At 48.2% G+C, this 23,370-nt stretch overlaps 1 protein-coding gene across 2 annotated transcripts in view; it reads right to left on the bottom strand.

Annotated features, from left to right (window-relative positions):
* Window positions 1–23,370, bottom strand: part of MAML3 (mastermind like transcriptional coactivator 3) — a 389,550-nt gene that overhangs the window by 5,265 nt on the left and 360,915 nt on the right. The window contains exons 3-4 of one of the 2 annotated variants that reach the window (XM_059697995.1): window positions 8,482–8,745; window positions 3,451–3,535 (exon numbers count right to left, since the gene is read on the bottom strand). In XM_059697995.1, coding sequence (XP_059553978.1) covers window positions 3,451–3,535; window positions 8,482–8,745 — 349 coding nt within the window. The remainder of the gene's footprint in view (window positions 1–3,450; window positions 3,536–8,481; window positions 8,746–23,370) is intronic. The other variant, XM_059697996.1, reaches the window with a different exon arrangement.

Here is a 23,370-nt window from a genome sequence, read left to right as displayed (position 1 = left end):
TCCTTTATTAAGTGGGCAGAAGTGCTGCAATGCTTTTTAAGAGGTATTAAAAGATTAACCCAAGCGAACCTTTATTTTTACTTAGTGGAAGTGGCTACACTATCTAAGTGTAATTCTTATGGAAAAAAAGGGCATTTTAAAATCAGCAATCAGCACCATATTTTCAAGAAAATAAAAAAGCATTTTATTAATCTAGTTTTATGCCTTCATTAATTTTACCTATACATATAGAAAAAAAAAATCAGGTGCATACAAAGAATTAACTTGCCTTTATCTGATTACTACTTTTTCTTCTTCTTTTTTGTTTAAAACAAATCATACTGTGAGACACTATAATCAAATTAATTTTCTTGTCTACTGGTTAACATCATGATGTCAAAGACAACCTTCCATATTCTAATAGAAAGGATAATATGACATTTTTTCCTAAAAGGTCTATCTTCTATGTTCACTCACAAGATGCCTGTATTTGTGAAGAATAAACATTTCCTCATATCATGTAACATTGCCCAGAGACACAGAACTCAATAAGAGAAAGATAGTTATTAAAACCTTTGAGATGTGTAGGTTCTCACGCAGAATTTCTCTCCTAGGACAATATTTCTTATCTACCAATTTGTTATTTTCCAAGATATATAATATTATGATATCTAGGGTGTGAGTACATACATGAGAATACTGAAGATATCAACACTAATAAAAGAGAAAAATGGTAATTGGCGTACGAGCTACCCTTTTCATTGGCTAATCAGGGCTATATGCAAATTAACTGCCAACTAAGATCGGCAGTTAACTGCCAACTAAGATTGGCAGTTAACTGCCAACAAGATGGCGGTTAATTTGCATATGTAGGCACAATGCAGGGAGGCGAAAGGGAAAGCAGGAAGAAGCCCCCTGCCACTGACAGTGATCGGAAACCCAGGGGGGAGCTAAGAGCTGGGGGGCAGGGCAAAGGCGGCCCTGCGGCCGCCTTTGCCCTGCCCCCCAGCCATGATCGGAGAATCAGGTGCCTTTTCCGCCCTGGCCAGTGATAGCAGGAAGTAGGGGTGGAGCCAGCGATGGGAGCCGGGCACGGTTGAAGCTGGCAGTCCCAGGAGTTAGGGGTCCCTTGCCTGGGCCTAAAGCGAAGCCCACGATCGTGGGGCCGCTGCAGCTGCGGGTCCCCGCTGCCCGGGCCGGACGCCTAGGCCAGAGGCGTCAGGCCTGGGCAAGGGGCCGATCCTGCGATTGGAGGGTGATGGGGGTCAACGGCTGAGGGCTCCCAGTATGTGAGAGGGGGCAGGCTGGGCTGAGGGACACTCCCCCCCACACACACCCAGTGCATGAATTTCGTGCACCGGGCCCCTAGTATATATATCAAGAATCCACTGGGTTGTTTAACTTAAGAGTAGCTGAATTTTTAGGTTGATTACCTATGCTTTGAGGTTTTAGAAAAATTCAAGAAGTAGAACTTTTAAATTGGAACCAAAGCATTCAGAATAATTTCCAATAGACAGGGATGGTTAACTTTGGGTGGGTCACTTCATTCCAAAAAATAATGAGTTATGAACCTAGAAAACCCAATGGACATGATGCCAGGTTTACCCAATTTAATGTTTTTAATAAGTTCATAATATAAAGCTCCAGTTCTCACAGTATGGTCCTCCAGCCAGCAGCAGCAACTCCTGGGAACTTGTTAAAATGTAAATTCTCAGGTCCCACTGCAGGCCTCCCAAATGAGGAACTCTGAGTGGGTGGTGGGCTGTCTGTGTTTTAACAAGCTCTGCTGGGGATTCTGATGCAGGGGAACTGTGAGAACTACAGGGATAGAGGAGGGCCTGTGTCTGCACCAAAGACTACCCATGTATCCATAACTATTTTCCACTCCTTCCCACCCAGGACCAAGTGAGAAGCAATTCTTCAAAGAATTCTGGCACTAATTTAGTGCATAGAACACCTGTGCACAGCCCAGGCCCTCTCGCCCTTCCCTGTGTCCAGTGGAGGGAATGGCAGCTACTCCGGTCAGCATGCTCACAGGCCCTCTTCACGGGCTCTGGCTGTGAGCGTCGGCGGCTTTTCTCTAACCCACACCTCACAGTGCATGACCCAGAACATACACGGGTGGTCTTATAACAGGAACAAACGGTTCCCTTAGGATGATACCCCCTGACAGTTTCTTCTCTATTATATCGCATTGAAAAAATGTTGGTTGTGGCTCGTTCAATTGTCTTCACAACCTGTTTGTGTGTTGCAATCCAAAGACTGAAAAATGTTAGCCTAGATCACGAATTTTTCACCCACAGTCCATGAAGGGCAGTAACACTTGTGAAATGCTACTTGAAGGCCGTATATATTTTTGTATGAGCATATTTCTGTGCAAGGGGTTTCATAGCTCCTGACAGATTCACAAAGGGATGGGTAACCCGTGAGATGTTAGGACGCATTGATCTAGGTCCCACGAAAAGGGAAGGGGATGGCGATTAGGGTTTCTACTGTTAGGGGACTCCTGGAACCCCCTAAAAACTCCCGTGGGTAGACTGGGGAGGGTCCTCAGGCTCATCCTCCACCCCACACAAGAACCTCAGGGGCTCTCTTTATTGGACATGGAAAGGATGAAACTTGAGTAGACCTTCTACTTTGTGAAACAATGGCATATGGTACACCCATTGCTAAGGGGGCCAAGATTTGGGATTTCTGCAAAGGGCAGCAGGATCAAGATGGTCCAACTATCCTCAAGGCAATATTTATTTCTATATGCAGTAGCGATTAGTGGTTGCTGCAAGCCTGAATCTTCTACTTCGGCTGCCGGAGGTGAGGGCTTTGGCCAGCTGACCTGCTGAAATTAGCAAAGAAAAATGTGGTACAAGATTTCCCCCACTGTGGTCACTGAGATGATGACCTGGACATTAACAAAGCCAATATTGGGCCAACAGGCACCAGTATGTTCTTACTGGTTGTTGAACTATTGAAATACTTCTTGTACCTTTGGCAAAGAACAGATGCTTCAGCCCCCCCCCAGCCACCCTGACCCCTCCCTGAGCCCACCAGGATCTCTCTGGAGCCCAGTGACCACAAGGTTGCCTGGAACAGCAAGGGGTCTCCAGAATGCTTTTGATTGGTTGGTATTCTCAGTTCTTAAATATCCAATATAATAAAAGCCTAATATGCTAAGTGTCCGACTGTGCATTCGACCATTTGACCAGTTGCTATGACGTGCACTGACTGGCAGGGGGCTGATATGCTGACCAGTAGGTTAGCTTGCTGCTGGGGTCTGGCTGATTGGGACTGGGCGAGATGGGCCAGACACACCCTGGAGACAACCTCCCGAGGTCCCTCCCCGGCCTCTAAAATCTTTCTTCTAATTAATTTCCATTCAATGTGCATGAATCCGTGCACCAGGCCGCTAGTTTGTAATATTACCTGACACAAACATAGCCCACAAGGCAATGTTACTGGCTACGCGGGCCTCACCTTGAAACTGATTGACCTGCTGCACAGGGTATGGATTCCGCTGAGGCTGGAGGTGCTGCCGGGGTACATGTGACTGCTGCAGCTGCTGGAACACAGGACAAGAAGGGTGGAGGTGAGGTGGGGACAGAGCACACCATTAAATAGCCTGCTGTTCTGAGGAAGGCAGGGTTCTTTCCAAAACTAAACTTTGTCTTGAAGAATAACATGCGTACAGGCAAGTGCAGAAAGCAGATGTGTACAGTTTGGTGAGTTTTCACAAATGAACACACTCCTGGTAACCAGCATCTAGATCAGTGGTACTCAACCTTCCTAATGCCACGACCCTTTAATACAGTTCCTCATGTTGTGGTGACCCCCAACCATAAAATTATTTTCATTGCTACTTCATAACTGTAATTTTGCTACTGTTATGAATCGTAATATAAATATCTGATATGCAGGATGTATTTTCATTGTTACAAATTGAATATAATTAAAGCACAGTGATTAATCACAAAAACAATATGTAATTATATATGTGTTTTCCGATGATCTTAGGCGACCCCTGTGAAAGTGTCGTTCGACCGGCAAAGAGGTCGCAACCCACAGGTTGAGAACCACTGATCTAGATCAAGACACAAAACACTGCCGGGATATGGGGCTTGCCGGTCATTACCCTTCATCTGACCCCGGGGAACCCCTGCCCGAACCTGACAACTCAGATCAGTTATGTCTGCTTTTGTACTTGGTTTTATGGATTTACATATACAATGTATTTGTGTCTGGCTTTGGTGCCTGGTTTCTTGTGGTCATTACATTTGGGAGATTCAGGCATGGGATGCATGTAGCTGTGGTCTATTCATTCTCACAGTTGAGAAGTGGTCCATCCTATTAACATGACAATGAATTTACCTGTTCTCCTACCGATGGTCATTTAGGGCAGCTCCAGTTTGGGGCTGTCCCAAATACCGCTGCTGTGAACACCCTTGTCTGTGCCTCTTGTGTGGACGTGCTGGCTCACGAGGCACGTGAGCCAAGCGGCTTTGACTTTCCATCATCAGCCTGCGGGGTTTCCTTAGCTGTGTGGGGACCGAGCTCAAAGGGACAAGCGACTCATTTTGAATGACCTAAATAGACGCTGCGGGGCTTGGAAGATGGGATTCTTAGGGGCTATGAACAAGGCTAATCTTATTCCCACGAGGCCACCCTGCCTGTAAAATCCATCCCCACAAGTCAACTACCCAGCATTCACTGCCTCGAGGAAACCATGTGGGGCTCCAGAGCCAAGAGGCTTGCGTGCTAGTGCTAGTCTGTCTTCTTCCACTCACTGGAGCCTGCTTTGCCCACGCTATTACCCATATTCTGGCAAGGCCACTACGATCATTACCATGCTGTATGTGAAAAGGGAGAGAAAATAAGAGGTGGAGGGAGCAGAGAGAGGGGTCTTAGTTCTCAGCCTGCCGTCAAGTAGCTGCGTGACCTCGGCATGTCATTTAACCACCTTCTGCAGCTAATATTCACTCGGCACCTTTCATCTGAAGGGCTACAAAGAACATACAGCTACGGCCCTGCTCTGTAGCGTGTTCATTATAAAAACAACGCACACTGACTACTTCTTAACACGTGTTTATTTCTATTTTTTCTCTTGTTTTTCTTCCTGGGCAGCTCTGTCATTCCTTTTTCTCGTTTCTCAACACGGCCAGACAGCACCCTGGCAACCAAAGGAAAGAACAGCCTCTGCCCTGTGTACCCCGTCCTGTGGTGCCTACCTTGGTGTTTGGCACAAACTGTTAAAATTAATTAATTGTGTAGACAGCAACTGTGCTAATCTTTTAGGCAGCAAAATAAGGGCATTCTTGAAAGTAAGATGAGCTCATAAAAGCTTCTCCTCAGCCAAATTCCCCACTTACTGTCCTACTTACAACCCGATACACAGTGGGGTAGCCTGTGCTGGGATGGGGCGGGGCTCCAATCTCAGCTCCGCCTCTCTCTAACCCTGTGATCTCAGATAAGTTACCTCAGCTCCCGGGTTGCTGTTTCCTTAAACGTAAAATGAAGTCACTCGATGATCTCTAATGTTTCTTTCAGATAGAAAATTCTAGGTTCTGTGGAACTTTCGGGAATGCAGGAATGGCAACACGGCCTGCACGCTCTGAGAGGAGGGCATTTAATGTCACTCCATCTCTGCTTTCAATCTGCTCTGTTCTGATTTCTAAGTCCACTGAGAATGATTTTTAAAAAATACATTTTTATTGATTTCAGAAAGGAAGGGAGAGGGAGAGAGAGATAGAAACATCAATGATGAGAGAGAATCATTGATTGGCTGCCTCCTGCAGGCCCCCTACTGGGGATCAAGCCCGCAACCCAGGCGCACGCCCTTGACCAGAATTGAACCCGGGACCGTTCAGTCCATAGGCCAATGCTCTACCCACTGAGCCAAAACAGCGAGGCCACTGAGAATGATTTTAAAGTTCTCCATGATAAGCAAGACTGCAAGTCCTTCTGTTTCCCATCACCTGTCCTTATAGGAAAGCCAGGTGTCCCCAATATGCTGTTTACAAAATGGAAAGTATTAGGGACACTTGGCTGCAGCAAAGACTGAGAAAAACATCTTGGCCTGGATATGGCAACATTCACTTTCAAAACACAAAGCTGACGGCCCACCCCTTGCAGACCCCGAGACAGCCTGCATCGAGAAGCACGGCCTGCAGGTGCAGGTAAGGTGCCACAGTGCCCTGAGTTTTTTCTCGGTTTCATTTCTGGGCCAGTCCCACAGGATGGCTGGCATGTGCGGCTCTTCTGTGACATCAGGGTCATGTGCCAGGTCCCCATGTACATTTGTGTAGTTTCCGAAGACTTTTACACACATTATCCCATGCAGTCCTTAAAGGAGCAACACGAGGAAGGCTGGGAACTTATTAAAACCTACCCTGGCAGATGAAACCCTGCCACAGGCCAAAGACTGGACACTTTCTGACCTTGAGTGCCTCATCATCTCTTGGTCCACACAATCAGCAAGGAATTACCCTCATTTTTTAATTCTCATTTCCTTGTCTTTTCCAAGGAGCCTCGTATCTCTCCATGTCCTGGGTGAACCCTACATCAGCGGTTCTCAACCTGTGGGTCGAGACCCCTTTGGCGGTTGAACAACCCTTTCACAGGGGTCGCCTACGACCATCCTGCATATCAGATATTTACATTACGATTCATAACAGTAGCAACATTACAGTTATGAAGTAGCAATGAAAATAATTTTATGGTTGGGTCACAACGTGAGGAACTGTATTTAAAGGGCCAGAAGGTTGAAAACCACTGCCCTACACTCTCACCTCCTAGTCTGTGGGTGTCACCCTGTGGCCTCTCTTCTCCTATTCCTCTGCCTCCTCCCCGTTTCCAGGGTTGGCTGACCTCAGCAGGTGGGCACACCCCTGGGCTGGCACAGCCGAGCTCTGCATGGTCACAGCACACATATTGAAAGCCATCACTCAAAGTATCAGGCACACCTGAAACTTTCTGGGATTGGCTGGGGAGAGGATTTACAAAGCCCAGCTTCCCCTGAGCAGCTCCATTTATCACTGCCTGAGAGACATTCGCACGGTTCCCTGTCACACACCTTCTGCAGGGTGAGAGGGATAGAGGTTTGTTTGTACAAGAGCTGCCAGGCGGCTGACTGACCTTGCTGAAAAGGGAGATAATTACACAGCTGTTCAGGAACAAAAGCAAAAAAATGGAACCTAGGTGAACTGTGCTCGACAGTACAATTTTTCTATTTGGGGATGACGGGTATTTCTTTGAACTGCTGCTCTTGGTTAGTAGAGATCTTAACATGTCTGTGTCCTACACAGTAGGTGGTGGAGGATGCTTGATAAATTTCCACAATTCTTATCTTATTAGGAACATTCCAGAAGGGTCACTCTGAGGCAGAGCTCTGTTGGGCCTTGAGCCTTAGATGACAACTTCACATCTCCTATAATAAAAGTGAGATGCCCTGCCCTGGATGGTTGCTCAGTGGTTAGAGCGTCAGCTCTCAGACCCGTGAGCGTCAGGTCAGGGGTTCGGTTCCCAGTCAAGGGCACATACCTTGGTTGCAGGTTCCCCAGCCCCAGTATAGGCGTGTGCAGGAGGCAACCAATTGAAGTGTCTCTCTCACATCGATGGTTCTCTCTCTCCCTCACCTCCCTCCCACTCTCTCTAAAAACTCAATGGAAAATATATCCTTGTGTGAGGATTAAAAAAAAAAAGTGGGATGCCCTGTATAGACCTCATAGGAGCCATCTAAGGATCTCTTGTGGAAGGCCTTTCCTGGGATAGTACTAAATTAGGCTTGAGCATCTCCAAAAACAAGCCCCCCCCCCCCCCGGCCTCACCCCCCGCAAAGAACCACGCTGAAGCAGACAGGAGCAGCCCACAGGGAAGGCTCTCCTTCAGAGCTGGAGGAGTCACATGGGGAAGGTGGACAAAGATGCCGAAGGAAAAGCTTTGTGTCAGGCCTGCCTTGAACTTAAAGATTCCTCGAGCTGTTTTCAAAGCTGTTGGGAGTTTTCTTAAATCTGCCCCCTTTCTGTGACCTCAAGTTCAGGCTTCCAGGTAGTTCCGTGGGCCCTTTCATTCCGCTATTGTTCCTGTTCCATTGTTCATGACCGATTCAATCCCTCCTCCCCACACTTTCTTTTAAGAGACAAGGTTCTCTGAATTCTTTTTCTTTTTCCTATTGCTAGAAATATTAGAGCTTGTGAAGAATGGGAGCCAGCCCTCCCACCTGCATGCTGATTATACCAACCCCTGCATCAGAAACCCAAAGAAAAGGAGTCAGACTCCAATGGAAGACACATCTCTGGCAAATGCGCTTTCAAATGGGTAGCTGAAGCCTCTCTTTTCAGAACAAACTAATTTCCTCTAAGGAAAGGTCTAACTAACGGAAGGGTCTAAATTCTGCAGGTTCTCCTGTGAACCCGGGAGACTGTGAACATCCCGGAGAAGGACCTGCCCGTACCTCCCTCCCGGGCCCCAGGGGCTGAATAGACGCTTGCTCGGACACCACGGGCACGTTACCTGCTCAGCAAGGATCTGCTGCTGCTGCTGCTGCTGCTGCTGCTGCTGCTGCTGCCTTTGCTCCCGCAGGAACTGTTGCTTCTGCTGCTCCATCAACTGGGCCCGCTGATCAATGAGCATCTGCTTCATGATGGCCGCCTGGGGCTGGCTGCCCAGGAAGCCCGGACCCGAGGGGCTGGCGCCGGAGACCATGCCACCTGAGCCTGGGGGCACGGAGGACTGCATGGGGCCCGTGGTCCGGGGAAGCCCAACTGGGTGCTGCTCCTAGGAGGACAGAGAGGCCGATTCAGTGATTGCACATTTGAAGGGAAGCGTGGGGGAGGGCAGTGGGCAGGGGCTCTGACCCAAGGGGTCCCGAGTGGCCCACATTATGTTTTGATACAAACAATACAGTAGACCGCAGAGGTGGCCTTATCACAGTGGAGCTGGAGAGGTTCCAGGGGCACAGTCACAGAGCATGGCTCTGGGGATCTGAGACCAAGTCCCATCTGTTTTGGACGGGACTGACTAAGGGACAAGGACTGGGTTTCCAGCTAACATTCTGTTTCTCCAAAGGAAAGGAAACAAACCGTTAGGCGGGGCCTACCTTAGGTCTTGAAGGAGACAGCCTGAGTTTACCTCTTACTCCTTACTGCCTACCTGGCCAAAACGAACTTCTTGTTTGCTGTCATTTACTAGTTGACAGATCTGCTATTTGGTGGAATTCTGATCACAGACGAGCCCTGAACAACGTGGGGTTGGGATGCTGACCCCTGTGCAGTTGAAAATCCACGTATAATTACTGACTCCCCCAAAACTTTATAGTCCTCCCTCAGAAGGCATGGGGAATTGGTTCTAGGCCCTCTCATGGATACTGAATCCGTGGCTGCTCAAGTCCCTTATCTAAATGGTGTAGATCAATGCGTACTGTTGGCCCTCCATATCCACAAATTCCCAACTGTGCACTGAAAATACTGTTTTCTACCCGCAGTTGGCTGAATCGGCAGATACAAAATCTGGGACACAGAAGGCCAACTGTATATTCATTGAAAATAACCTGTGTATAACTTAACAAAAGGAAGATAAACAACCCAATTAAAAAATGGGCAACGGACCTAAATAGATACTTTTCGAAAGAGGACATCCAGAAGGCCAAGAGACATATGAAAACATGCTCAAAGTCACTAATCATCTGAGCGATGCAAATCAAAACGACAATGAGGTACCATCTCACACCTGTCAGAATGGCTATCATCAACAAATCAACAAACGACAAGTGCTGGAGAGGATGTGGAGAAAAAGGAACCCCCCCTTCACTGCTGGTGCGAATGCAGACTGGTGCAGCCACTGTGGAAGACAGTATGGAGTTTCCTCAGAAAACTAAAAATGGAACTGCCATTTGACCCTGTGATCCCACTTCTAGGAATATATCTCAAGAAACCAGAAACACCAATCAGAAAGGATATATGCACCCCTATGTTCATAGCAGCACAATTCACCATAGCTAAGATTTGGAAACAGCCTAAGTGCCCATCAGCAGATGAGTGGATTAGAAAACTGTGGTACATCTACACAATGGAATACTACACTGCTGTAAAAAGGAAGGAACTCCTACCATTTGCAACAGCATGGATGGACCTGGAGAGCATTATGCTAAGTGAAATAAGTCAGTCAGAAAAAGATAAATATCACATGATCTCACTCATTTGTGGAATATAATGAACAACATAAACTGATGAACAAAAACAGATCCAGAGACAGAGAAGCATCGATCAAACTGTCAAACCTCAGAGGGAAGGCAGGGGAGGGTGGGGGGAAAGGGGAGAGATCAACTAAGCATAACCAATGGACCCAGACCCCAGGGGGGTGAGGGTATGAGTGGGAGGGTAGGAGGGCAATGGGGGGGGGGATAAGGACACATATATAATATCTTAATCAATAAAGAAAAAAAAGAAAATAAACTGTGTATAAGTGGACCCGTGCGGTTCAAATTTGTGTTGCTCAAGGGCCAACTATAATTGTGACATCTGAAAGCTTCGATAAATGTAAAAAAAAAAAATCCTGTTAGTGAGAGTTGTCCATGGTGAGAAGTGGAAACCTGTCACACTGCCCAAAGACACATAATCTCCCAGCATCTTCAAAAACAGATGAGTCTCACATGTCTGGGATAATTTAAAGGCGGGGGGGGGGGGTTTGAATTGGGTATCTATAATTATGTGCCGGTCATTCAAATGATGGCAACTTTTGAGCATTGATCCTTAAGGGATAGGAAGTAAAGTGGTAGAGACCTATTCACACACAGTGCAAGCTACTACTTGAGATAGTGCTGAGTGGGGAAGTCTGTAACAGCTGACAGTGTAGACGAGTGGGGAAAATGCTCACTGGAAGTGTCGGTGTAAGACCAAAACATTCAGTTTGCAGACACTGCCTTTCCTGTTCATTCTACCAGGCACACCTGGGAATGGCAAGTATTGTCTGAACGTTCCGCAGAAATGTTCCTTTCAGTTCATTCAGGTTTCTAGTAATTAATCCCGACTCTACCACCCAAACAACCAACAAAACAAAATAAAACAAAACTCCATTACTCCACTCACCTGGGAAATAAGAACCCAGGAATCTCTGGTTAGTTAGTGCAGTGGCCCAGGTCACACAGTTAATCAATGGAAGAAACAGAACCAGCAGAACCAGAACACTGCTCCTGAGTCTAAGGGCATATTGTTTCCACTAGCACAGGCCTTTCCCAGGCCACAGGTCCACGCTGCCACGCGTGCACTTAAGAGCTGCCTGCAGACAAAACAGTGTGTCTCCCAGAAGCGTCCTGTGTTCTATTGTTTGAATGCAAGTGTCACGGCTGAAGTTAATAAAATTTGCCTTTCTGTATTTTGTCTGTACACAGACAATGATTAGGCAGAGGACGATGCGACTCTATGTTAAAAAGACCTTATACTAAAAATGCCAGGAACCTTCACGCTACCGGTTTACTTGACTCCTGAAGGGACCAAGATATTTGACTTTCCTTTGCTCCCAATGTTTACTACCTGCTTTCCAAGCCCTTCCCGTAGCTAAAGCTATTTCTTCTCACCTTTAGAAACAAAGGGCTAAATGACTACTTAACACTTAAACAAATTCACACTGAAGGACAGTTAACCAATCAGCAAAAATACAGATATATGGGGCTTACCCCCACTCCCCCCTGTGTATTTCACTATATTTATTTCCCAGTTTTGATAAAGAGGAGAGAGTTGGCAAGAAAATGAGACCCAAGGGAAGATAAAGTTTTCTTCAGCTTGATTTTATGAGAGGGCTGGTCTGGGCAGGCCCTGTTTATTTTTGCGCACTTTGAGATATTCTTGTCCTGTGACCTGCCCGGGAAGCTGGGGCGCATGCTCAGAAGTGGTACGTAGTGACTTGTTGCTTTCTCAACCTAGCCACGGTGAGGATGACGCTGATACATCCAACTACTTTTGGCCCCTGTCTCCCTGTGCCAAAAATACATACTTCGGAAGCACAGTGGGGGCCCTGGCCACAGTTGGTTAGAGCATCATCTGGACATGCCAAGGTTGTGGGTTTGATCCCCGGGTCAGGGCACATACAAGAAGCAACCAATGAATGCATAAATAAGTGCAACAACAAACTGATGTTTCTCTCTCTCACTAAAAATCAATCAATAAAAAATTTGTTTTTTCTAAAAAGCAGAGTGGGGAAAAAAACCCTTTTCAAAAGAATAGTTAGGTTATTACTCCCCAGGATTATATATTTCCCTAAATGATTCCCTCCCCCAAATTTTGTCTTCAGGTTTCTCGCTGAAGGCTTGAAGACCGAGAGGCAGGAGGGCTATCTGCATTTTTAAAGGCTTGCCTTCCCAATGGAGCCTTGTGGATCTAGGTAATTACACCTTTAAGACTCTCCCAACCAGCTCTGCTGCATTCAGTGGCTGGCCAGACTCAGGTGTGTATTGCAGAGCGTGAAGACTCACCAAGTGACTCACCTTACACAGTGAGCTGGCTGAGGCCATTAACTGTTTCATATTACATGGTGGCTTTTAACCTCCAGGCTAAGAGGGCTTGGTGAGCAATCGCCTGTCACATTTCAGGACTTCATGACACCGCTCTTGTTTCTAAGGTGGACACACAGTGTGTGCCCAGTTAGAGAAAACCAGGCAGAGCTTTCCCCACCAGGACTGTCATGCCTTGAAGCCAAATGATGCAGTATTTTTAGTTTTAATTACGGGCTTGCTCTCCACCCCATCCCCCACCAAACGACCTCCCTCATTCAGTCTCTCCCTGCCAGCAATCCAAATGGTGACATTGATCTTCATTACTCCCCAAACCTTTCACTCTTCCGTAAAATAAGGGGGGTGGGGGGGGGGGACAATAAAAACCAGTGAAGCTGTTTTCCGTATCTTTTCTCCCGCAGGGAAAAGATCTTAGCTATTTTCTAAGGGCCGGGGAGAGGTAGGAGGTGTAAAAAAACACACCCCACCTCTCCCGAAGAGGCAGTTTTCTCCTTCAAAAGACAGCTGTGGTAAAAATATCTCCCAAGAGCAGCCAGCTGTTTATTTATAAACCTGTGCGCAGGGAAGCTTTCTTCCTCTGAAGTGTTTTCAAGAACACGCCTCGTGTTTGGGTGAGCGGGGCCAGGGCGGCTGGCGGTGAGCCAAAGACTGCTGGCTCCTGAGCCCGGGGCTCACAAAAGGCCGATGCGACTGGGACGATGGCACTTGGTGGCGAACTGGCTTGAGGATGGACGCCCAGGGCTTCAGCCTTTTCCAGGCGGTCCTGGAAGGCGGGGGGGGGGGGGGGGGGGGGGGACGGGGGGGGGACGGACGACGACGACACACAAGGCGCAGCTGCTGTTCTTCCGATGGCCCAGCAGATGGTGGTGTCAGCCCGGTGCGCAAGCCGGCCCGCCGCCCGCCGCTGCCCCGCCCGCCGCCCGCAGATGGCTTAATCAGGCCCGTCCCTCCCCCACCGCCGCCCGCGCGGCCGACGCGGCGAGCGGAGCCAGGCAGTCAAGTGTTACTGCTACAGCAGGTAGCCTGGCAACTGCGAGCATAATACCGAGCAGATGGTGTTCGCACGGCGTGATGGACATCACACACGACAGCCTGAGACAATCCAGGAATTCCCTGGCGACTCGAGGCCCTCTTTACACAAAATGAGTTCTCTCTCCATGGCCGTGTATCTCTGGGGTGATCGCCCCCCTCTCTCCCACTGACACCGAACTGGTTTCTTATTACCGACTTTCCTTCCAGCCCGAGCGAGGGGAGGGAGGCGGCAGGGGGTGGGGCGGGGAAGGCCGTGGAAAGAAACGGAAGGGCTGGGAGCGGGAGGAGACGGTGCGGGGCGGTGGGGACCCTAGAGGGGAGGGAGAGCGGCGTCCACCAGACCCCGGGAGGGCCGGCCGAGAGGGACGGGGTTCCCGCAGCCTGGGGTGCACAGAGCCGGCGCGGAGAGGCGCGCCTCCGCCGGCTGTGCAATCGCGTGTCCCACGAGCAGCCTAAATGAAATTTAGGATTTTCCTTAAAAAGTCCCCAGGGGCGTAATTTAGCCTCTCTGCTGGAGCCTCTCTGCTGACAAGTCCTTAGGGGGCTCTAAGAAGTCAGGAGCGGGGCCCGCGCGCTCCCGGGGGGCCGGCAAACGCCGCTCGGCGCGGGCGTCCCTAACAAAGGAGCCGCGGAGGTGGCCGGGGCGCGGGCGGGCGACGCGGGGCGGGCGAGCTGCCCGGGGCCGCCAGGTCCACGGCCCGCAGGCGCTCGGGGCGCATTTCCCAGCTTCCGCGGCACCGCGTGTGCCAGGGGCTGGGAAGGCAGTGTGAGTGCAGGGCTCGGGGGTTGGGAGGGGGTGGAAGAGCATTATTCTTGTAGGAAAAAGTAATAATAGATCAATACAGAACAAAAAAGATGTCCCAGAAAAAAAAAATCCGTGCTTTTCACACACACTGAACTGGATCAAGTAATTAAATAAAAATAAATCCATTCCAAGCGGAATTTTGCCCAGAGTCTATACAGCAAAAGAATTCTATGTTCAACCTCTCACCAGTGTCCCCTGCAAAGGTATTATTCAAGTTTTAAGTTTGGAGGAAGCTAACGTTCATACCCCCTCCCCCCTTACACACACACACACACACACACACACACACACACATTTGCTGGGAGAGTTCAGCAGTTTCACATCTGAGAGCAGCTTAGGAGGAATCCACCCGGGGCTGCATGGAGGTACCTGGCTGTGACTCCCAGGGCTCAAGGTGGTGAACTGGCAGGCTGAGGCTCGGATGGCATCTGACCTTTGGGTATCAGTCCCCAGGCCTTCAAATGAAAATCATATTCCTAAGACTTCTCCTTGACAGTGGAAGCCTTGGACATGAAAGAGTTAATGAAGCCCTATGGAAAGTTAATGGCTAAGAAGGGAGAGAACAATAATGGGAACAATAATGAGCTAACTCAGGGGTTCCCATAGTTGGGTTCCAGGATCTGCAGCATTAGCATCATCTGGGAGACTGTTAGAAATGCAAATTCTCAGGCTCCACCCTAGGTATACCCAACCACAACTCCTGGAGCTGTTTTAACAACCCCTCCAGGTAATCACCATGACCCACAGTTTGAGAATCTCTTGGGCAAATAATCCTGGTTTATAGAGACTGACTGTAGCATGGGGCTTCCCAGCTCCATGTGCCCTGATGAGATAGTAAATCCTGCATTTTCCAAAGCAAGTCAGGGTGCTGAGTTGCTTAGATTTCTACTGCACGTTCTTCTGCATTTGGAACAAAATGCTCAAATTTCCAGAGGGCTGCTCAGGCAATGCAAACCCAAGAATTCTGAAAGGAGCCATGGCCATGCGTCTTCCTGAAGGCCAGGCTTCCTGCTGCCCTGCTGTGAGGCTGGGGAGCAGCCAGGACTGAGGAAGGGTGAGGCCAGTATACTCGCTTGCTTAGTGAGGAAGCATCAACCTCATTAGACTTCCTGTCCCCTGGTCTGAACTAAGGTAGAACTATGGGAAGCTCTGATTGGAGGCAAGTCCCTCTGGTTGGAAAAGGTTCTTCAAACACGGAGAGCACAGAGGCAGCAACAGAAGAAAACAACTAAACACTTATGGGGCACCTACTATAGGCAAAGTACTCTGCTAGGTGCATTTACCTCCATAATTAAACTCATTTACTGACTGAAAAAACCCCAAGCCTCGGAGAGGTTAAGGAACTTGTCTGATGTCCCCCAGCTGGTGGTGGTGTCTTTGGGATTCGGACCTTTTCACTGACCATAACATGCATCTGGTCTAAATTGAGCAGACCACCCAAGAAGACTCTGGGGTAAAAAGAAATGGGAAGGGGGTTGGGGGCGGGGGGGAGGGAGAGGAATGGGCTTAGAATTAAAAGGTAGAAACTCTATTGGGATCAAAGGGTGAAACTGAAAGAGCACCAAAATATGTCATTTTTATATGCTGCCTGGTACCCCAAGTTAGGATGCCTCTGTGCTCTGAACTTTGACATTTAAAGAAAGGGCATAAGATAGCCCATTCAACCATAAATGGAAGGAAGTAAGAAATAAAATAAAACCTTAGAATTGCCTTTGAAGTTGATCAATTGTCAGGACAGAAGCTTGGTTCCAGGATGGTGGTTTCTTTTACAGAATTTCTTTGACCGGACCAATTTCTCACTGTGGGTTATGGAGAGTTGCTTACAATGAACTCATAGCAGAGCCCCAACAGGAACTGCCCCGTAGAAACCCCTCTGTTTCAGCAGATTATTGAAGAAGGTCGGATAAAAAGGTTTGTTTTATGATGTGTGGTGGTTGTGTCCCCAAGATGACTGAGTTTTGAGACCGTTTGGCAATTTAGGAAGCTTATCACTAAAACGGCAGTGTCTTGGGGCCCAGTGCTCAGCCTGCTGCATGGGTTTAGTGTTCTGTGTTCATCCTCTAAGAAGGAGCCCCTTACACTGGGGGACCCAACAGGCCTGGGTAGATACTCAGCTCCATCAAGCGACTGGCCCACCCTGACCATCACACATCGCTTGCTGTTATTACTGTTGTGGCCATAGCCTCTTGAACATGCAGCTCTGGAAAGTCAGGGTGAGGGAAGTGATGTTTCTAGTTCTAGGGGAGCTCCTAAGACAATCAGGACTAAGACTTGAAACTTGCTTTCCTTTCTAGGCTTCAGTGAGCAGAATGGAGTTCCTATCGAGACATTGAATCGTTTAAAAAGTGAATGTTTTGCTGATTTCCCCCCTGATCACTGAAAACATTTGAAAACTTTGCATAAAAGTATAAAGAAAGAAAAGGCAATATTCATTTTTAATGCTCAAAGGCAACAATGTTAATATTTTGATGTTTTTGTATTTACTCCCAGCCTTGCCTAGCCCCAACGCAATAATATATTTTCCATGCTTATGATCATGGTATATACATGATTGTTTCTTACAAAATAATGTAAGAAAGGTAGAAAGTTCCAACTTTCCAAATGCTTACAAGTTACAGTTTTCTCATAGGTTAATTTGTGCAAGGTCTGTAGTTTTGTTTTTTTAATGTTTTCTAACATTTAGCACAGTTGCAACAGAAGAGACATTTGCTGAATGGAGCTGACGAATTGGCTATGATGAATGCTAGCCTATCCCAGCATCATGTATGCCTGGGGAGGAGAAAAAAGATGGCCCTACAATGGACTGCTTCTCTGAGCTGCCAAATGTAGCCTCTGCCGAAGAAGAGAGGGTTAAAGTTGGCGGGCCAGTGCAAGCTGTGAGAGTGCCATCAGCCACAGGAAGGTCAGGCTTTCAAGGACTTTCTTGGGGGTAGAAACAACAAAAATACCATTTGTCCTCACCAGTGCTTTGAGCAAAGTTACTGTTGGTCCCTCCAGTGGCAGAACAGCTTGGAGAGGTATGCTTTTCCTCTGCCTTTGACGTAAATTATAGAGCCCTTTGGATTCCGTTGCTGCGGTTAATTCCTCTACCAAAGCAACTCTAAATTGGTTAAAAGTTCAATAGTGTGCAACAATAGGAGCCTGATTAAATAAATGATGGTCCATCCATACCATGAGTACTAGGCAGCCAATAAAATCACGCTTTCTCAGACTATCTAATCACGTAGAAAAAAAAAGCTTACAACATATAGTTAAGAGGAGAGAAAAAAGCAGTTTCTAAATCAGTCGTCTCAGAATAATCAAGTTAGACAAGGATTACAAGCTATTTTTATTGTTATCCTCTTTCAGTTTTTCTTTTACGAACATATTAATTTAAATAATTACTTAAAAAATGTGTGCTCTAAAACAATAAAGGCTTTAAATTGCCAAAAGGAAGGAAGGAAGGAAGGAAGGGAGGGAGGAAGGAAGGAAGGAAGGAAGGAAGGGAGGAAGGAAGGAAGGAAGGAAGGAAGGAAGGAAGGAAGGAAGGAAGGAAGGGAGGAAGGAAGGAAGGAAAGATAAAGGGCCGATTTGCTTATTTGCTAGTTCCTGAGTAGCCAATGGCTTCTTTGCAGAGGAGGAGGCACAAGCCACTCCTTGGGCTAGGGAGACAGCAGAGCACAGGGACCCGATGGTAGAAGCACTTCTGTGCTGGGGAGGGACTGAAGGCTCTCAGAGGAAGGGATGCTTCATGGCTCAGAGGGACAAGAGGGGATTGGCTTCTAGAGCAGAGGGATAGAGTGACCAAAGACTTGAATGCATCATACCCTGGAATTCCATTTCTAAGGACTCATCTCATGGACATATTCACAGCTTTGTGCAAAGATATATCCTGACTAGCTTGAATGACTTAGACTAGCAAAAAATCAACAACTTAAATGGCCAACATTTAGAGGATTCATTAAGCAATAACTTATCTTCCCCCAAAATAAACCCAACAAAAACCCAAACCTCATTAAGAGCACTTAGTCTAAACAGTGATGGAATGGAGCCTATTGAGTTCAAAAGGGTCCTGGTTGTGTCTGGGACTAGGACTGTTTCCACCTGAGCCCACCTAGGCTCTGGAGTGTGCAACAGACATCCTTACATGCAGTTCTCTGGAGATTTCAAGACCTGAACCAGCTGGGTTTGGCTACAGGTTCAGAAACTAGGCCACCTTTTCACTGCTTCACCCAACAACTCCCAAGTCCCAGAGGCGGCCCTGAAGGGCATGACCATAGTCCAAGAATTCTCCGGTCTGCCCGGGCAGGCTGCCCTTTGCCCCACCACCCTGCCTTCTGTGTTATTTTTCTCCAAGTCTAGGCTGGAAACCACAGCGTGGCCGGAACCAGCCCAACCCTTAGCGTGGAAGAACTCGGGAACCAGTGAAAACCATCACTCTGCACAGGCTGCCTTCCCCGCAGGGGTGTAGGAAAACCCCAGCCCCAGGGGCTGCCAGACCTGGCCCTCAGAGGTGGGGCGGCATCTGCCCACATCCCAGTGGCCGCTGTCAGGACACATGGACTGCAAGTGGTTTGCCAGCGGCTGCAAGAATTGGGTTTCCCCCCATCTGCTTGCTGCCTTTCTTTCCTTGATTTAAAAACCAGGAGGCGTCTCAGCTGTCTTCAGCCCAGCTGCTGGGAAGAGTTTCTCCCAAGCTACTGTTCCCCCAAATCGTGCCTTTCTCTTTTATCGCCTCCCCGCCCCCTCTGATGAAGTCATCACAGCAAAGATTACATAACGGATGCAGAGGCCTATCTTGTGTTATACTGGGAGCCAGGCCAATGTTTCCATTTATAGACAAGAGCCCACCACACTGCCAAGTGGAGCTCTCTGTTGCAACCACTACAAGACAGGACGAAAGGAAGGAAAGTCGGAGCCCAAGGGCGCTTCCTCCATCATTGCCATCCTCTCCGCAGCCTGGGCAGGTGGCTGGGGGCCGAGGGCACTGGCTGCCTGGGAAGAGACTTCTCTACGAAGCTGCTTACTCTCAGGCCCCTGCTCGCCCCTCATAGCAGATGATGCTTTCAGAGGGGGTGGGGGTCCATGTCAGCCTGCTCTGCTGGCTTTCTGACCTGGTTTCTGACTGCGGAACCTACCCATCTGTGGGCCACCTCGGTGTGATCCCACCAAAGCTCAGAGAGGAGGGCTGAGCCCCCCACACTCCTGAGAGCAGATCAGGCAGTAGTGGTTGGGGGTAGTGTGAGGGCCCAGGAATCCGGGGAGGGCATAAGAAGCAGGAGAAAAAGAAATAACAAGAAATCTGGATTGGAACTTTACATATTTAGAGATTTTGACTGAGAACCCAGATTCTTAGAGGAAGTGAGTCTAGGAGAGGGGCTCACAGAGGGTCAGGGTGGGTGGGGATGGGGGTCCATCAGACCCTGGACCTCACATCAGAAACATCCTTGAGTTTAAATTTTTAGACATGTTCTTCAAACAAGGTTTTACATAGAGTCACGGAGAAACGCTGATAGGATTGAAAGATACATTCTAATTTACAGCTTTAAGTTGTGCCCTGTTCCAAGACCAGGCCAAGTCCATTATGGTTAATATTCTAAGTCCCATGTTTATCTTGCAAAGGGTACAATGACACTGTGTTGTAACATTACTCTCTTTTTTTATTGGCATTTGTTCATTTTCTAAATCTGCCTGGTAGCTTAAAAAAGCAGAAGGGGCCCAGGTCCTCTGCTACCCTTGAGAAGAGTTGGGGACAAACTGGGATAAAAATGGTCCTAAAAGAACCACGGACTTCAGAGAGGTCCCTGGGCTGCACTGGCGCTGCTGTGAACACAGCACCTGACAACACACACACACACACACACTCACACACACACACACACTCACACACTCACTAACACACACTCACACTCAGACACACACTCACACACACTCACACACACTCAGACACACACACACTCACACACTAACACACTCACACTCAGACACACACTCACACACACTCACACACTCACTAACACACACACTCAGACACACACACACTCACACACACTCAGACACACAGACACACAGACACACACACACACACACACACACACAGTGACCTGGTAAAGGAATCAGGAAGCAATCAGAAGTCATCCCCTCCACAGTCTCACACTTTTCGCCCCTTTTACTTGCACTTCTGTCAGGTAGAATGCTTCCACACAGCAAGTGCTCAGAGATGCTGGCTCTTGTTATCGCCAATATTAATAATAATGAGGAAACCAGAAACCTTTTGTGGGGCCTATAGCTTCAGTTCATGTTTTGTTTTTTCTTAATGCTCAAATCAGTTCCTCAGCCTTAAGAAGGAAAATACCCATTTACAAGCCTTTTGCTGAGGATAAACATTAGGTGGATGGCTGCATATGGAACCAGACCCTAGAACTAAGGTGAAACTGAGGGAAGCCTTCATTTCAGTGAGGACTAATTCCACTCCTATTGACAAGAGGGGTATGGGCCTTCTAAGATGGGGGTGATATGCCAAATACCCCTCTAAAAGCATAAATATTTTTGCTTAAATATCTGGGATGTACCACCAATTTCCTACTACTTTCTACCAGAAGCTAAAACCAAGTCTGACCTCCTTACCATGACAGCACCTCAAATGCCCACCCTTCCCCACTTTCTCCCAAAGCTTCTTGTGCTAATTTCCCCCTAGCTAGCTAACCTAACACCCCCTTCTTACGCTTCCTGGATCTGGGCGAGCTCCCTGACAACGTCCACGTGACTCGGACACGCTCTCCACCTCAGGCCGCTCGCCTCCTTTAAAAGCGCTCACAATGACCACTTCTCTCAGCGTTGAGTGCTCGTAGGAGGTTACAATCCGAGCAGGAGGTCGGGCTGATTGATGCTGGAGCAGGACAGAGAGCGCTCACCTGCCGCTCAGGGTATTTATCAACCGGAGAAAGCGTCTGCAGCACTGAGGAGCAGCGTTCCTGTCTTCCTTACCTTTCCACCGTCTCTCCAATATACACAGTCTCTTGTACCTGGGTCCCACTAATTACTCTGCTTGTGCCCTTGTGTTTCTTCCCCCTCTTCATCCTCCCCTACCTTAAGAATAGATAGTTTCTCAATCGCACGGGTGAAATCCTTCCCAAGGCAACCAAACCTTTTCTGAAGGCTGACATTAGATACGAGAAAGGCTGGAAACCTGCTGAGGAGGGGGAGGCGGGGACAGGAACCTGTAAATGGAACTTTAAGTCTGTCTCAGGTCCCCATTATGTGACACGGAAAAGCCCAAGAGAGTGACAGTCCCTTCTGCTTTTGCTTTGGGTTCTCAGGTATAGTTTTTGCTGAAGGTCACTTTTGAACAAGGCCCAGTGATTCATGGCTAGAAGCATGTTAAAGAGGCTGACAAGGCCATTCTTTCATCCCTGTTTTGATGTAGTTGTTGAGAATTCCCAAGGAGGGAAGTGACTGGGTGCCGGGAGCCGGTCCATCCTTGCTGTTTCAAGGGACCTGGCATATATGGCATACAGTTCTTAATATGTTTGCTCACCTTCTTGGCGCTGTGTTTTAACCAAGGTCACCTCTCCAAGAAAGGTTGAATCCCCAGGTAGGGATTTTCCCCTGAAGTTAGGGAGGGAATAAAACCCCTCAACTAAGTGCCAGGCGGGTAATTAATCACTTTAACTATGAACAATCATGCTTAAGCTACATAATCTTTACTCCCTGGAATTGAGATAAGAAACACCCTAACCTTTGTAATAGAGATTGATAGGATTGAATCAACTGGTATAAATACAGATGTAACCAGACAGAGAGAGACAGAACTCATGAGACAGAACTCAGAACACAGAACTAAGGACACAGGGCTTGGAAGACAGGACCAAGAGAGACAGAGCCTAGGCACAGAACCTACACAGAACGTTCTCTAGAGACAGAAGAACTTCGCTGGCGAGAGCATGCCGGAGGATCCTGGACAGGGACTGGCCTCGGAGCCTGGAGGCGGAGCCTGGCGAGAGAGCATGGCAGGGATCCTGGACTGAACCTGACTGCGGAGATTGGCAGGAGAGCCTGACTAGAACCTGGTGACTGAACCTGGCTGGAGAACCAGCAGACCCTCTCTGGAGATCGAGACCAGAACTTGGCTGGAGATCCTGGCTAGGCTGCTGATCAACTGAACGCTGTCTCCGTGTCATTCCTTCTTCGCCGACTCCGTCTATGCCTTTGGGAACCCCTGGACCTGCTGGGGTTGGACCCCGGCAACTGGGTCCCCCTCAGTCGGTGTCAGCCCCCAGGGAGTGGACATCCATGTACAGTGTGCTGAGAGACGTCTCATGACGCGGAGGGGCCACCCCCACAGCACAGAGCCTCGCCACCATCACTGTGGAGATATCTGGGGCTGCAGCGGGCCTCGGTCACTGTCAGCACCACCCACAGGCTTCTTGGGGACAGAGCCTCAATGTATCCTGCCATGAGGTGCACACACCCTGGGTAGGATTCACACTCTGCTAAGGGACCCAGTTAAGGAAGGGTGCCTAGGTTAGTACAATATATTGCCAAGGCTGCTAACCCAATAGAAGTGCAGGGAGCTGGTTTTAGAACACGGAGGCTTATGCCTGTCACTGGAGGCTTACAGTACTGCACAGCCCTTTCTGGCATTTTCAGTTTCAGTCTCCAGGTCTTAGAGTTGATTTTTCTTAGAAAATATTCAGTCACAGGTGAGACAAACAAACAAACCAACCAACCAAACAACTGGCTTGCTTAATAGAATACAGAAATCTGTGCATATGGGCTGTGTTTACAACTTTGCTTTGATTTAATGTGCAGAGTAAGATACTATTACTCCATGGCTGAAAATGCACCTGCCACCAGAAAAACATACACACAGCCTTCCACCTGACATTTAAGTACTAGAACATTATTTGCAGAATGTATAATTAAAATTTTTTAAAGTTGATTTTAGAGAGAGGAAGAGACAGACACTGATTGGTGGGCTCCCACATACACCCTGACCGGGGATCAAGCCTGCAGCCTGAGCATGTGCCCTGACCAAGCATCAAATCCACCACTTCAACTGAGCCACATCAGCCAGGGT

This window comes from Myotis daubentonii, chromosome 5, assembly GCF_963259705.1.
Source record: "Myotis daubentonii chromosome 5, mMyoDau2.1, whole genome shotgun sequence".
In the NCBI taxonomy this organism is placed as follows: domain Eukaryota; kingdom Metazoa; phylum Chordata; class Mammalia; order Chiroptera; family Vespertilionidae; genus Myotis; species Myotis daubentonii.
This window is presented reverse-complemented; position numbering and strand designations above follow the sequence as displayed.